The sequence below is a fragment of the Hyla sarda genome, chromosome 3 (assembly GCF_029499605.1).
Source record: "Hyla sarda isolate aHylSar1 chromosome 3, aHylSar1.hap1, whole genome shotgun sequence".
Taxonomy (NCBI): domain Eukaryota; kingdom Metazoa; phylum Chordata; class Amphibia; order Anura; family Hylidae; genus Hyla; species Hyla sarda.
In genome coordinates, this window is record NC_079191.1 from 369,486,412 (window position 1) to 369,498,584 (window position 12,173).

A 12,173-nucleotide genomic window follows, 5' to 3' on the forward strand; every position below is an offset into this window, starting at 1 on the left:
TGGTGTTCTCAAGTCCTGAAGTGCTGAGGTCTGGAACTCCTCCTCCCTTACCCTCCCATCCTTGTTCCTGCTTGATTGACAGCCAGCTGGAAGCCTAGCCCTAATTGTCAATTAACCAGGGACAGGTATGTAGGGGAGCGAAGATGCTTCAGGGGCTTAGGAATACCTCCTTGACACTTGGTACCAAGAATATAAGCATTTTCCTATGTTATGGGAGCACAGGTAGATATATGAAAGGTACCATGTGTCTCCTTGTCCGATCAGCTTTCTAAAAGTGTCAGCAGTTTGGAATGTGAATTGTGAGGTTTTATTTGAGAGAGAGCCATCCACATTCATCAATAGAAGTTCAGCCATTAGCAAAACTCTAAAGGTAGCCATATACCTTCAAGAGCTGTCAGCTGAAAGCTATTGCTCCTTATACACATATACGCCCAGGTTCTCAATGTAGAGAAAAGAAGCTACTGCCATACACCTATGACAGCGACTTATTTCTCTTGAGAGTAAAAGTATCAGGCGGTTAAATTCAACATGCTAAATCCCTATTTACCCCTAACAACCCAAGTGCATAATATAGTTCAAGTGATCCACCTAATATAGTTCAGGTGGTCTACACTAGACAAGTCCATATTTTCTCTTGATTGGTCTCATAATGATAATATAATCAAAGACTATTATAAAGCAAAACTGCCTGACTATGCAATGGCTGCTACATAAACAGGAACGTTTTCTGTGTGGTCATTCTCTAAGGTCACTTTAATGGTTTCACCCATTTTCATAGAGACAATTATAATCCCCCCCAAAAATGATTTATACCAAATAATCCAGCATATGCATTTTTAATTTTTACTTTTTTTCTTGCTTGTAAAGTATAAAGAACCGATGGCATTCAGACTAAGTGAACATTTCTGCCTCTAATGAAAATATTTGAAGACTGTCATCATAATACATTTTACTGCCACTTTATATAGATCTGCTGTCAAGTCCAAAGCAAACATGTAACATTTCTGTAAGAAATCTTATGCTGAAAGTCTATATAAGGATAGTTTTCACAAGGTTCTGGCATCATTGTGTTTACTTTTAAAAGTGTAATAAAATATACAATGAACAGTCAATCAAATTCTGCCCATACCAGGAGCAGACGTATACAACTTAGGGCTCTTGGTGGGCAACCTTTCACAGGCATGCCTGCAATGTTCATCTAATATTTTAGAGTAAAAAATAAAGAAGTTATTGGTAACATTGATTTTGCTCTTAAACAGAGAAAGGCTTTTATGGTAACATCTCTGGTAGTGTACAGCAGCTAAAGGATGTTGGTCTAGGGCAGTAACAATTTTATTTATAACAACCCTGGCGATCTAAGGAGCTGACGGGTATATTGATAGGCATGCCTGGCATTCTAGGGCAATTACAGGCTTAAAATAACATCCCTGGTGGTCTAGGGCAGTGATGGGTTTATTAACAACATCCCTGGTGGTCTAGGGAGCTGATTATTTTATTTATAACATTCCTGGTGATTTAGGGCAGTAATGGGTTTATTAATAGCATGCCTGGTGGTCTAGGGCAGTGATAAGTAGAGATGAGTGAAGTTACAGTGATTCAATTAGTCACAAACTTCTCGGCTCTGCAGTTGCTGACTTTAGCCTGCATAGATTAGTTCAGCTGTCTGGTGCTCCGGTGGGCTGGAGACTCTCTCCTAGGACCGTATCCACCTTTTGCAGCCCACCGGAGCACCTGAAAGCTGAACTAATGTATGCAGGCTAAAGTCAGCAACTGCCGAGCCGAGAAGTTCGTAACGAATCGAATCACTATAACTTTGCTCATCTCTAGAGATAAACTTCTTAACCCCTTATGGACGCAGCTCATTTTCACCTTAAGGACGCAGCCCTTTTTTGCAAATCTGACCACTGTCACTTTAAGCATTAATAACTCTGGGATGCTTTTACTTTTAATTGTGATTGCGTGTTTGTTTTTTCGTGACATATTCTACTTTATGATAGTGGTAACATTTTTGTCGATACTTATTTATTAGTGAAAAATTCCAAAATTTGATGAAAAATTTGAAAATGTTGCATTTTTTTAACTTAGAAAATCTCTGCTTGTAAGGAAAATGGACATCCCAAATAAATTATATGTTGATTCACATATACAATATGTCTACTTTATGTTGGTATTATAAAGTTGTCATGCTTTTACTTTTGGAAGACATCACAGGGCTTCAAATTCAGCAACAATTTTCCAATTTTTCACAACATTTTCAAAATCTGAATTTTTCAGGGACCAGTTCAGTTTTGAAGTGGATTTGAGGGGCCTTCCTATTAGAAAAGCCCCATAAATTACCCCATTATAAAAACTGACCCCTCAAAGTATTTATTCAAAATGACATTTAGGAAGTTTGTTAACCAGGCTAGCGGTATTCCCGAGCGTGACTCGGGGTTAATTTTCGCTACCAGAAGCGGTAACCCCGAGTCACGCTCGGGGTAGATATCGGAGCTGGCAGCGGAGTCTCCTTACCTTCTCCTTGCGATCCAGCGATGTCCCCGCTGTGATTGCCGGTGAGAGCCTGGGCGGATGCCTCCGTCTGACTTCCTGGTTCCGTCTCTGTGAGCCGCAGAGGCTCATGGGGGCGGAACTGGGCGGGTAATTCAAATGTTTCAAGCATAAAAGTGACACACACACATAAAGTTAGGTGATACAGTGAAATCCTGTCAGATTACATTGTATCACCTCAAATTTGAAACAGTATCACCTCAGATCATCCTACACTGCCCTGCCTGCCCTTTTTGCTGTAATTTCTGCCAATAAATTTTTTTTTTACCATGGCATCAAAGCGTCACTTTAGCATCTCCAAAGCGGGTTTGGATCAGATGAGTGACAGCGGCAGCGACACAGAGCCCCTCGCAGAATTGAGCGCCAGCGATAGCGATTCGTGGCAAGATTCGTCATCCGACTCTGACACCGACCAGAGAAGTGGCGACAGCGACGATTCTGCACCCGAGCTCAGTGATGTGCGCACTTGGTGCCCTATTGATTTCGGTATGGATGAGGTACCGCCGCCAAGATTTCCGTTTACTGGATCACCTGGGATGAAGGTAGACGTTGAGCACAATGATCCTTTGGCGTACCTAAAATTATTTCTCACAGATGACGTCATTGAAAAGATTGTCACGGAGACAAATCGCTACAACGAGCAGCAATCCGCTACTCTGCATAGCAAGTTTTCCAGGAATAGAAAATGGGAACCGGTGACTAAAGAGGACATCTGGAAGTTTCTGGGGCTAATACTTCTTCAGGGGGTGGTGGGGAAACCCCTGCAGAAATGGTACTGGACTACCAATAAATTGCTGGCAACCCCATTTTTTGGCACCATCATGTCCGAGTACCGATTTTCCCTCATAATGAAGAATTTGCACTTCACCAACAACGAGGAATTTGATGAAGCCACACATCCAGCGCCAAAACTCAAGAAGATCTGGGAAGTATACCAAATGATCCTAAAAAATTTCCAGCAGGCCTATGTGCCAGATAGAGACATCAGCATTGATGAAAGTCTGATGGCTTACAAGGGACGCCTCAGCTGGATTCAATACATCGCATCCAAGAGAGCACGGTTTGGAATAAAATCCTATATGCTCTGCGAGTCTGCCACTGGCTATATATGGAATTCCGTCATATACACCGGTAAAGGAACACAATTCAACCCCAGGTACAGCGGCTATGGGATGGCAACGTCATCAGTCCTTACACTGCTTGAGCCATTGCTGAATCAGGGGTATTGTGTGACAACGGACAACTTTTACACATCGCCTGAGCTGTACGAGTTTCTGCTAAAACACAAGACTGATGGATATGGAACCGTTAGGGCCAACCGACGTGACCTGCCATCTATGTTTGCCAAGAAAAAACTGAAAACAGGAGAAATGGTTGCCTGGCAGAAAGGAAAGATGATGGCAATGCGTTGGCGTGACAAAAAAGATGTGTGCCTAATGAGTACAGTGCATAACACCTCCACTGCCATGGTCCACACAAGAGGTGGGAAAGATGTCATGAAGCCACAACTTGTGATTGACTACAACAACACCATGGGAGGAGTCGATAGAGCCGATCAGGCGATGACATTTTATCCGGCTATGCGGAAACAACAAAAAAAATATTACAAAAAAATCTTCAGGCATCTCCTGGAACAATGCCTCTGGAATGCCTATATACTGCACAGAGGAAAGAGTGACAAGCCTCTTGTTCATTCTGACTTTATCTGGAAGGTGGCGGAGCGGATTTTTGTGAACTACCAAACGCCATCAGTGGCCGTGAACAGATCTGGACGTCGTGCTGTTGACGTTGTCAACCCAGAACGCCTGACTGGTCGTCACTTTATGGATTACATCCCGCCAACCGCAAAAAAGGCAGCACCTACAAGGATGTGCATAGTTTGCTGCTCAAAGCGAGATGAATATGGAAAAAAAATCCGAAAGGAAACCAGGTTCCATTGCCCTGATTGTGATGTTGGTCTATGTGCAGTCCCATGTTTCAAAATTTACCACACCCAGGATGTTTACTGAATTTTCTTTGTTTGCCAAATTTCATTATTTATTACATTATTGAATAAAATTATATTATTTATTAGATTATAATTCATAATTTTATGTTTCGAACTTTATCACATCTGAGAGTACTTTTGGTCAGGTTTAAGTAAGTAATTACTGGCCTACAATACATAACACCAAATTTCCATGCAAAAAAATGGTACCGCTTTTGGTACAAAATTCCTGACATAATCATACCGCCAGGGAGGTTAAGCCTTTAGGTGTTTCACAGGAATAGCAGCAAAGTGAAGGAGAAAATTAAAAATCTTTTTTACACTCACATTTTTTACACATGTTTTTGTAGACCCAGTTTATGAATTTTTACAAGGGGTAAAATGAGAGAAATCACCCTAAAATCTGTGACCCAATTTCTCTCGAGTAAGGAAACATCTCATATGTGTATGTCAAGTGCTCTGTGGGTGCACTAGAGGGCTCAGAAGGGAAGGAGTGACAATGGGATTTTGGAGAGTGAGTTTTTCCGAAATGGTTTTTGGGGAGCATGTTATATTTAGGAAGCCCCTATGGTGCCAGAACAGCAAATAAAAACCCCACATGGCAAACTATTTTGCAAATTAAACCCCTCAAGTAAAGTAACAAGGGTCCAGTGAGCCTTAACACCCCACAGGTATTTGACAACTTTTCATTAAAGTTGAAGGTGTAAATTTATTAAAATTTTTTTCACTAAATTGCTGGTTTTTCCCCAAATTTTTCATTTTACAAGGGGTAATAGGAGAAAATGTCCCTGAAAATTTGTAACCTCATCTCTTCTGAGTATGGAAATACCCCATGTGTGTACATCAAGTGCACTGCGGATGCACTACAATGCTCAGAAGAGAAGGAGTCACATTTGGCTTTTGGAAAGCAAATTTTGCTGAAATTGTTTTTGGGGGGCATGTCACATTTAGGAAGCCCCTATGGTGCCAGAACAGCAAAAAAAAAAAAAAAAAAAAACCACATGGCATACTATTTTGGAAACTAAACCCCTCAAGAAACGTAACAAGGGGTACAGTGAGCCTTAACACCCCACACGTGTTTGACGACTTTTCGTTAAAGTCGGATGTGTAAATGAAAAAAATTGTCACAAAAATGCAGTTTTTACCCCAAATTTTACATTTTTACAAGGGCTAATAGGAGAAAATGCCCCCCCCCAAATTTTTAACCCCATTTCTTCTGAGTATGGAAATAACCCATGTGTGGACATCAAGTGCTCTGCTGGCGAACTACAATGCTCAGAAGAGAAGGAGCGCCATTGAGCTTTCGGAGAGAGATTTTGGTTGGAATAGAAGTCGGGGGCCTTGTGCATTTACAAAGCCCCTTGTGGTGCCAGAACAGTGAACCCCCATATGACCCCATTTTGGAAACTACACCCCTCACAGAATTTAATAAGGGGTGCAGTGAGCATGTACACCTCACTGGCATTTGACAGATCTTTGGAACAGTGGGCTACTCCAAAAATTTGTCAGACACCTGTGGGGCGTAAATGCTCACTGCACCCCTTATTAAATCATGTGAGGGGTGTAGTTTCCAAAATGGGGTCACATGTGGGGGGGGGGGTCTATTGTTCTGGCACTATGGCGGCTTTGTAAGCACACGTGGCCTTCAATTCCGGACAAATTTTCTCTTCAAAAGCCCAATGGCGCTCCTTCTCTTCTGAGGATTGTAGTGTGCCCTCAGAGCACTTAACATTCACATACGGGGTATGGTCTTACTCAGAAGAAATGGTGTTACAAATTTTGGGGGGCTTTTTTTCCTATTCTCCCTTGTGAAAATGAAAAATTTAGGGTAACACCAGAAGATGGCTAGAAGGGTGGAGGAGTGTTTAAACTAAGGACTTGGGGGGAGGGAACCTACAGCAAAGAGGGGGAAGATAGTGTAGATAGAGAGGTGGGAATTATAAATGTACCTGGGGGTGGAGCGGAGGGAGGGGTTAGAATAGTTAATAAGAATAGGCTTCATAGGAAAATAAAACTTACACCCTTGAATCCCATTAACCCCAATAACATAAAGGATGGAAATGTAAAGTGTATGTTCACAAATGCCAGAAGCCTAGCAAATAAAATTGGGGAGCTTGAGGCCTTGATACTGGAGGAACATATTGATATAGTTGGGGTCACTGAGACATGGCTGGACTCCTCGCATGACTGGGCTGTCAATCTGCAGGGGTTTACATTGTTTCGCAAGGATAGAATGAACAGAAAAGGTGGTGGAGTCTGTCTGTATGTAAGAAGTGGTATGAAAGTCAGTGTGAACGATGCCATAGTGTGTGATGATTCTGAGGAGGTGGAATCACTGTGGGTAGAATTACAAAAGGAGGGAAATACTGAAAAAATAGTATTTGGTGTAATCTACAGACCCCCTAATATCACTGAAGAGATAGAAGGTCGGCTGCATAAACAAATAGAGAGGGCCGCCCGGGCAGGTACAGTGGTAATAATGGGAGATTTTAACTATCCAGATATAGATTGGGGCCAGGGGCTGGCTAAAACTACAAAGGGGCGACAATTTCTAAATTTATTGCAGGATAATTTTATGGGCCAGTTTGTGGAGGACCCAACAAGAAGTGATGCCTTGTTGGATCTGATCATTTCCAACAACGCAGAGCTGGTTGGTAATGTAACTGTGCGGGAAAACCTTGGTAATAGCGACCACAATATAGTTACTTTTGACTTAAAATGTAGAAAACAAAGACAGACGGGGAAGGCAAAAACATATAACTTTAAAAAGGCAAATTTCCCTGGGCTGAGGGCTGCACTACAGGACATAGACTGGGGGAGGTGTTCTCAAATACTGATACAGAAGGTAAATGGGACATCTTTAAATCAACTCTAAATAACTATACAGCTAAATATATAACAAAGGGGAACAAATATAAACGATTAAAACTAAATCCTACATGGCTGACAAATGATGTTAAAAGAGCAATAAACAACAAAAAAAATAGCCTTCAAAAAATTCAAATCTGATGGGTCAGCTACAACATTTACACAGTACAAGGAGCTTAATAAAATCTGTAAAAATGTAATAAAAACAGAAAAAATTCAAAATGAGAGACAGGTGGCCAAAGAAAGCAAAACTAATCCTAAATTTTTTTTTAGATATATAAATGCAAAAAAAAACAAGGACAGAGCATGTAGGACCCCTTAATAATGATAATGGGGAGGTTGTCACGGGCGATCAAGAGAAGGCGGAGCTACTGAATAGGCTCTTTAGTTTTGTATATACTAAGGTAGAAGGAGCTGACATTGGACAGGTCAGTGCTGGTAACACATCATGTAATGTACTGAACTGGCTTAATGTAGAGATGGTACAAGGTAAGTTAAGTAATATAAATGTAAGCAAATCTCCAGGGCCAGATGGATTGCACCCAAGAGTTCTTAGAGAGGTAAGTTCAGTAATATCTGTACCCCTGTTCATGATATTTAGAGATTCTCTGGTGTCTGGTATTGTACCAAGGGACTGGCCCAAGGCGAATGTGGTGCCAATCTTCAAAAAGGGCTCTAGGTCTTCCCCAGGAAACTATAGACCGGTAAGTTTAACGTGCATTGTGGGTAAATTGTTTGAAGGACTTATAAGGGATTACATACAGGAATACATAGGGAATAATTGTATTATAAGTGATAGCCAGCATGGGTTTACTAAGGATAGAAGTTGTCAAACCAATCTAATTTGCTTTTATGAAGAGGTGAGTAGAAGCCTTGACAGAGGAATGGCTGTGGATATTGTGTTTCTGGATTTTGCTTAAGCATTTGATACTGTCCCTCATAGACGTCTGACAGGTAAGTTAAGGTCTTTGGGTTTGGAAATTTTAGTTTGTAACTGGATTGAACACTGGCTCATGGATCGTACCCAGAGAGTGGTGGTCAATGATTCGTACTCTGATTGGTCCCCGGTAATTAGTGGTGTACCCCAAGGTTCAGTACTGGGCCCGCTGTTGTTTAATTTATTTATCAATGATATAGAGGATGGCATTAACAGCTCTGTTTCTATCTTTGCAGATGACACCAAGCTTTGTAGCACGGTACAGTCTATAAAGGATGTGCATAAGTTACAAGATGACTTGGATAGACTAAGTGTCTGGGCATCCACTTGGCAAATGAGGTTCAATGTGGATAAATGTAAAGTTATGCATCTGGGTACTAATAACCTGCATGCGTCGTATGTCTTAGGGGGGATTAAACTGGCAGAGTCACTGGTAGAGAAGGATCTGGGTGTACTTTTAGATCAGAGACTACAGAATAGCATGCAATGTCAGGCTGCTGCTTCCAAAGCCGGCAGGATATTGTCATGTATAAAAAGAGGCATGGACTCGAGGGACCGGGACATAATACTCCCCCTTTATAATGCATTGGTACGGCCTCACCTGGAATATGCTGTTCAGTTTTGGTCGCCTGTACATAAAAGGGACACTGTGGAGCTGGAAAGGGTGCAGAGACGCACGACTAAACTAATATGGGGCATGGATCATCTTAGCTATGAGGAGCGGTTAAAGGAGTTACAATTGTTTAGTCTTGAGAAGAGACGTTTAAGGGGGGATATGATAAACGTATATAAGTATATTAATGGCCCATACAAAAAATATGGAGAAAAACTGTTCCAGGTTAAACCCCCCCCAAAGGACGAGGGGGCACTCCCTCCGTCTGGAGAAGAAAAAGTTTAGTCTCAAGGGGCGACACGCCTTCTTTACCATGAGAACTGTGAACTTATGGAACAGTCTACCTCAGGAACTGGTCACAGCAGGAAAAATTAACAGCTTTAAAACAGGATTAGATACATTCCTGGAACAAAATAACATTCATGCTTATGAAGAAATATAAAATCCCATCCCTTCCCCAATATCGCGCCACACCCCTACCCCTTAATTCCCTGGTTGAACTTGATGGACATGTCTTTTTTCGACCGTACTATGTAACTATGTAATTTTATTTAAAAAAATAAATGTTCTCATTTTCTCATCCAACTTTAACGAAAAATCGTCAAACACCTGTGCAGTGCTAAGGCTCACTATACCCCTTGTTATGTTTCTTGATAGGTGTAGTTTCCAAAATGGGGTCACATGTGGGTATTTATTTTTTTGTGTTTATGTCAGAACCGCTGTAAAATCAGTCACCCCTGTGCAAATCACCAATTTAGGCCTCAAATGTACATAGTGCGCTCTCACTTCTGAGCCTTGTTGTGCGTTTATTTACCTCTTGTGAAAATAAAAAGTGTGGGGCAACACCAGCATGTCAGTGTAAAATTATTATTTTTTTTTTTACACTAACAGGCTGGTGTAGACCCCAACTTTTCCTTTTCATAAGGGGTAAAAGGAGAAAAAGCCCCCCAAAATTTGTAACTCAATTGCTGCCGAGTACGGAAATACCCCATATGTGGCCCTAAAATACGGCAGGGCTCCGAACTGAGAGAGCGCCATGCACATTTGAGGACTGAAATAGGGATTGCATAGGGGTGGACATAGGGGTAGTCTATGCCAGTGATTCCCAAACAGGGTGCCTCCAGCTGTTGCTAAACTCCCAGCATGCCTGGACAGTCAGTGGCTGTCTGGAAATGCTGGGAGTTGTTGTTTTGCCACTGCTTGAAGCCCCCAGTTTTGGAAACACTGCCATTTGTTTTTGTTTTTTTATTATGGGGGGGGGGGGGGACAGTGTAAGGGGGTATATATGTAGTGTTTTACCCTTTATTTTGTGTGAGTGCAGTGTAGTGTTTTTAGGGTACATTAACATGGACAAGGGTTTACGGGGAGTTTCCCGCTAGGTGTTTGCAGCGCGGCAGAAAATTTGCCACAGCTCAAACTTGAAGAAGGAAACTCACTGTTAACCTGCCCGTGTGAATGTACTTTGTACATTCACATGGGGGGAAAATCTCCAGTTGTTTCAAAACGACAACACCCAGCATGGTGAGACAGCCTTTTGCTGTTCGTGCATGCTGGGAGTTGTAGTTTTGCCAGATTTAGAGGGCCACGATTTAGAAACCACCACACAGCGATCTCCAAACTGTTGCCCTCCTTATGTTGCAAAACTATAAGTCCCAGCATGCCCAGACAGCAATCTGCTGTGTGGGTATGCTGGGAGTTGTGGTTTTGCAAGATCTAGAGGGCCACAGTTTAGAGACCACTGCAGAGTGATCTCCAAACTGTACCCCTCTAAATCTTGCAAAACTATCCCCCTTATTTTCTGGGTCACCGGAGACCCGTATGACCCAAAATCGCCAAAAATCGATTTCCGGCAATCGCTGACATGGGGGTGGTGGTGGTGGGGGGGGGGGGGGTTGGTGGTTTTCACAGCCACTTTCCCTGCCTACTTGACTATCCGCCCTAAGCGATGTCAGGGGCATTGCTGGGGGCAGTGGTGTAGCTACAGAGGTCGCAGGGGTCGCAATTGCGACCGGGCCCCATATTCAGGGGGTACAGTATTAAGCATTATAATAATGATTATTGTCTTCATACAGAGGATGAAGATCTGCTATCAAAGTGAGGAACTAATGATGTCCAGGCGTCAGACTTTGTAGAGAAGACGTCCTGGTATCTGGACCAGATGAAGAAGAAAAGAGAAGACAACAGAGAAGACGTCACTCAGGTCACTGATATCATTGTGTATTCTCCTGACTGCCCCATCTCTGTTGTAGTAAAATTTGTAGTTATGATGGGTGACGCTGTACCCCAATCTGTGGCTCTCCAGCTGTTGCAAAACTACAACTCCCATTCAGACATGATGGGAGTTGTAGCTTTCCAACATCTGGAGAGCCACTTGAAACAAGGGGATTGGTGGGGGTCCCATCAGTCAGACCCCCACCATAAAAATGGGGTGCTTATTTTAAAATGACCGGGCCTATTTTTGGTCCCAGTCTGGCCCTGCTTGTTAGTCACTTAAATCACTGTGTATTCTCCTGACTGTGTCCCATCAGTGCTGTAGTCACTGATATCTTTGTGTGGCAGAGGGGGGGGGGGGGGCTCAGGACAATTTACATCGGGGCCCTGTGGTTTCTAGCTATGCCCGTGGCAGGGGGGTCTCAGACTGCTGTTTTTTTATTTTTATTGCCGCTGCTGTTTTAAGACCGCAGTGGCTTTAAGGTTACGTGGTGATCTCCTGTGCGTAGGCACTTCAGACATACTTGAGGTCCCACCTCTTTTTGCTAACCCGCCAGGTAAAAAATATATATATTTAAAAAAATATATGACACCCCCCCCCCCCCAATAAAAATAAATAAAAATCGTCACTTTTTCCCATTAACAATTTTTTTTAAATGTAATAAAAAAAAAAAACACTACATATCTGGTATCACCACATGCATAAATGTAAACAGAGTAAATATGAAAAAATTCCAAATGCCAAAATTGATGATTTATAGTCACATGACATCACATAAAATATTTAATAGAAAGTGGATCAAAAAGCCTGCACTGGTACCATAGAAAACTACAACTCATGGCGCAAATAATAAACCCTAACACAGCTCTGTAGATTGAAAAATATAAAAGTTATAAGGATCAGAACACGGCATTGAACAGAGCATTTTATTTTTTTTAAGGTTGTTACCCCTTAAAGAGACACAGGGGCCCGTTCATTAACCCCTTGAGGACATTGCGTTTTTTTTTTG

At 42.1% G+C, this 12,173-nt stretch overlaps 1 protein-coding gene across 1 annotated transcript; it reads left to right on the forward strand.

Moving 5' to 3' along the window:
• The first annotated feature begins 2,816 nt into the window (after positions 1-2,816).
• On the forward strand, positions 2,817-4,556 carry LOC130361070 (piggyBac transposable element-derived protein 4-like). The gene has a single exon (XM_056563633.1). The coding sequence runs from the start codon at positions 2,817-2,819 to the stop codon at positions 4,554-4,556; it is 1,740 nt and encodes a 579-aa protein (XP_056419608.1).
• Positions 4,557-12,173: the final 7,617 nt, after the last annotated feature.

What these genes read in the sequence shown, in the direction of transcription:
- LOC130361070 (XM_056563633.1), top strand. Translation starts at nt 2,817, where the DNA reads ATGGCATCAAAGCGTCACTTTAGCATCTCCAAAGCGGGTTTGGATCAG.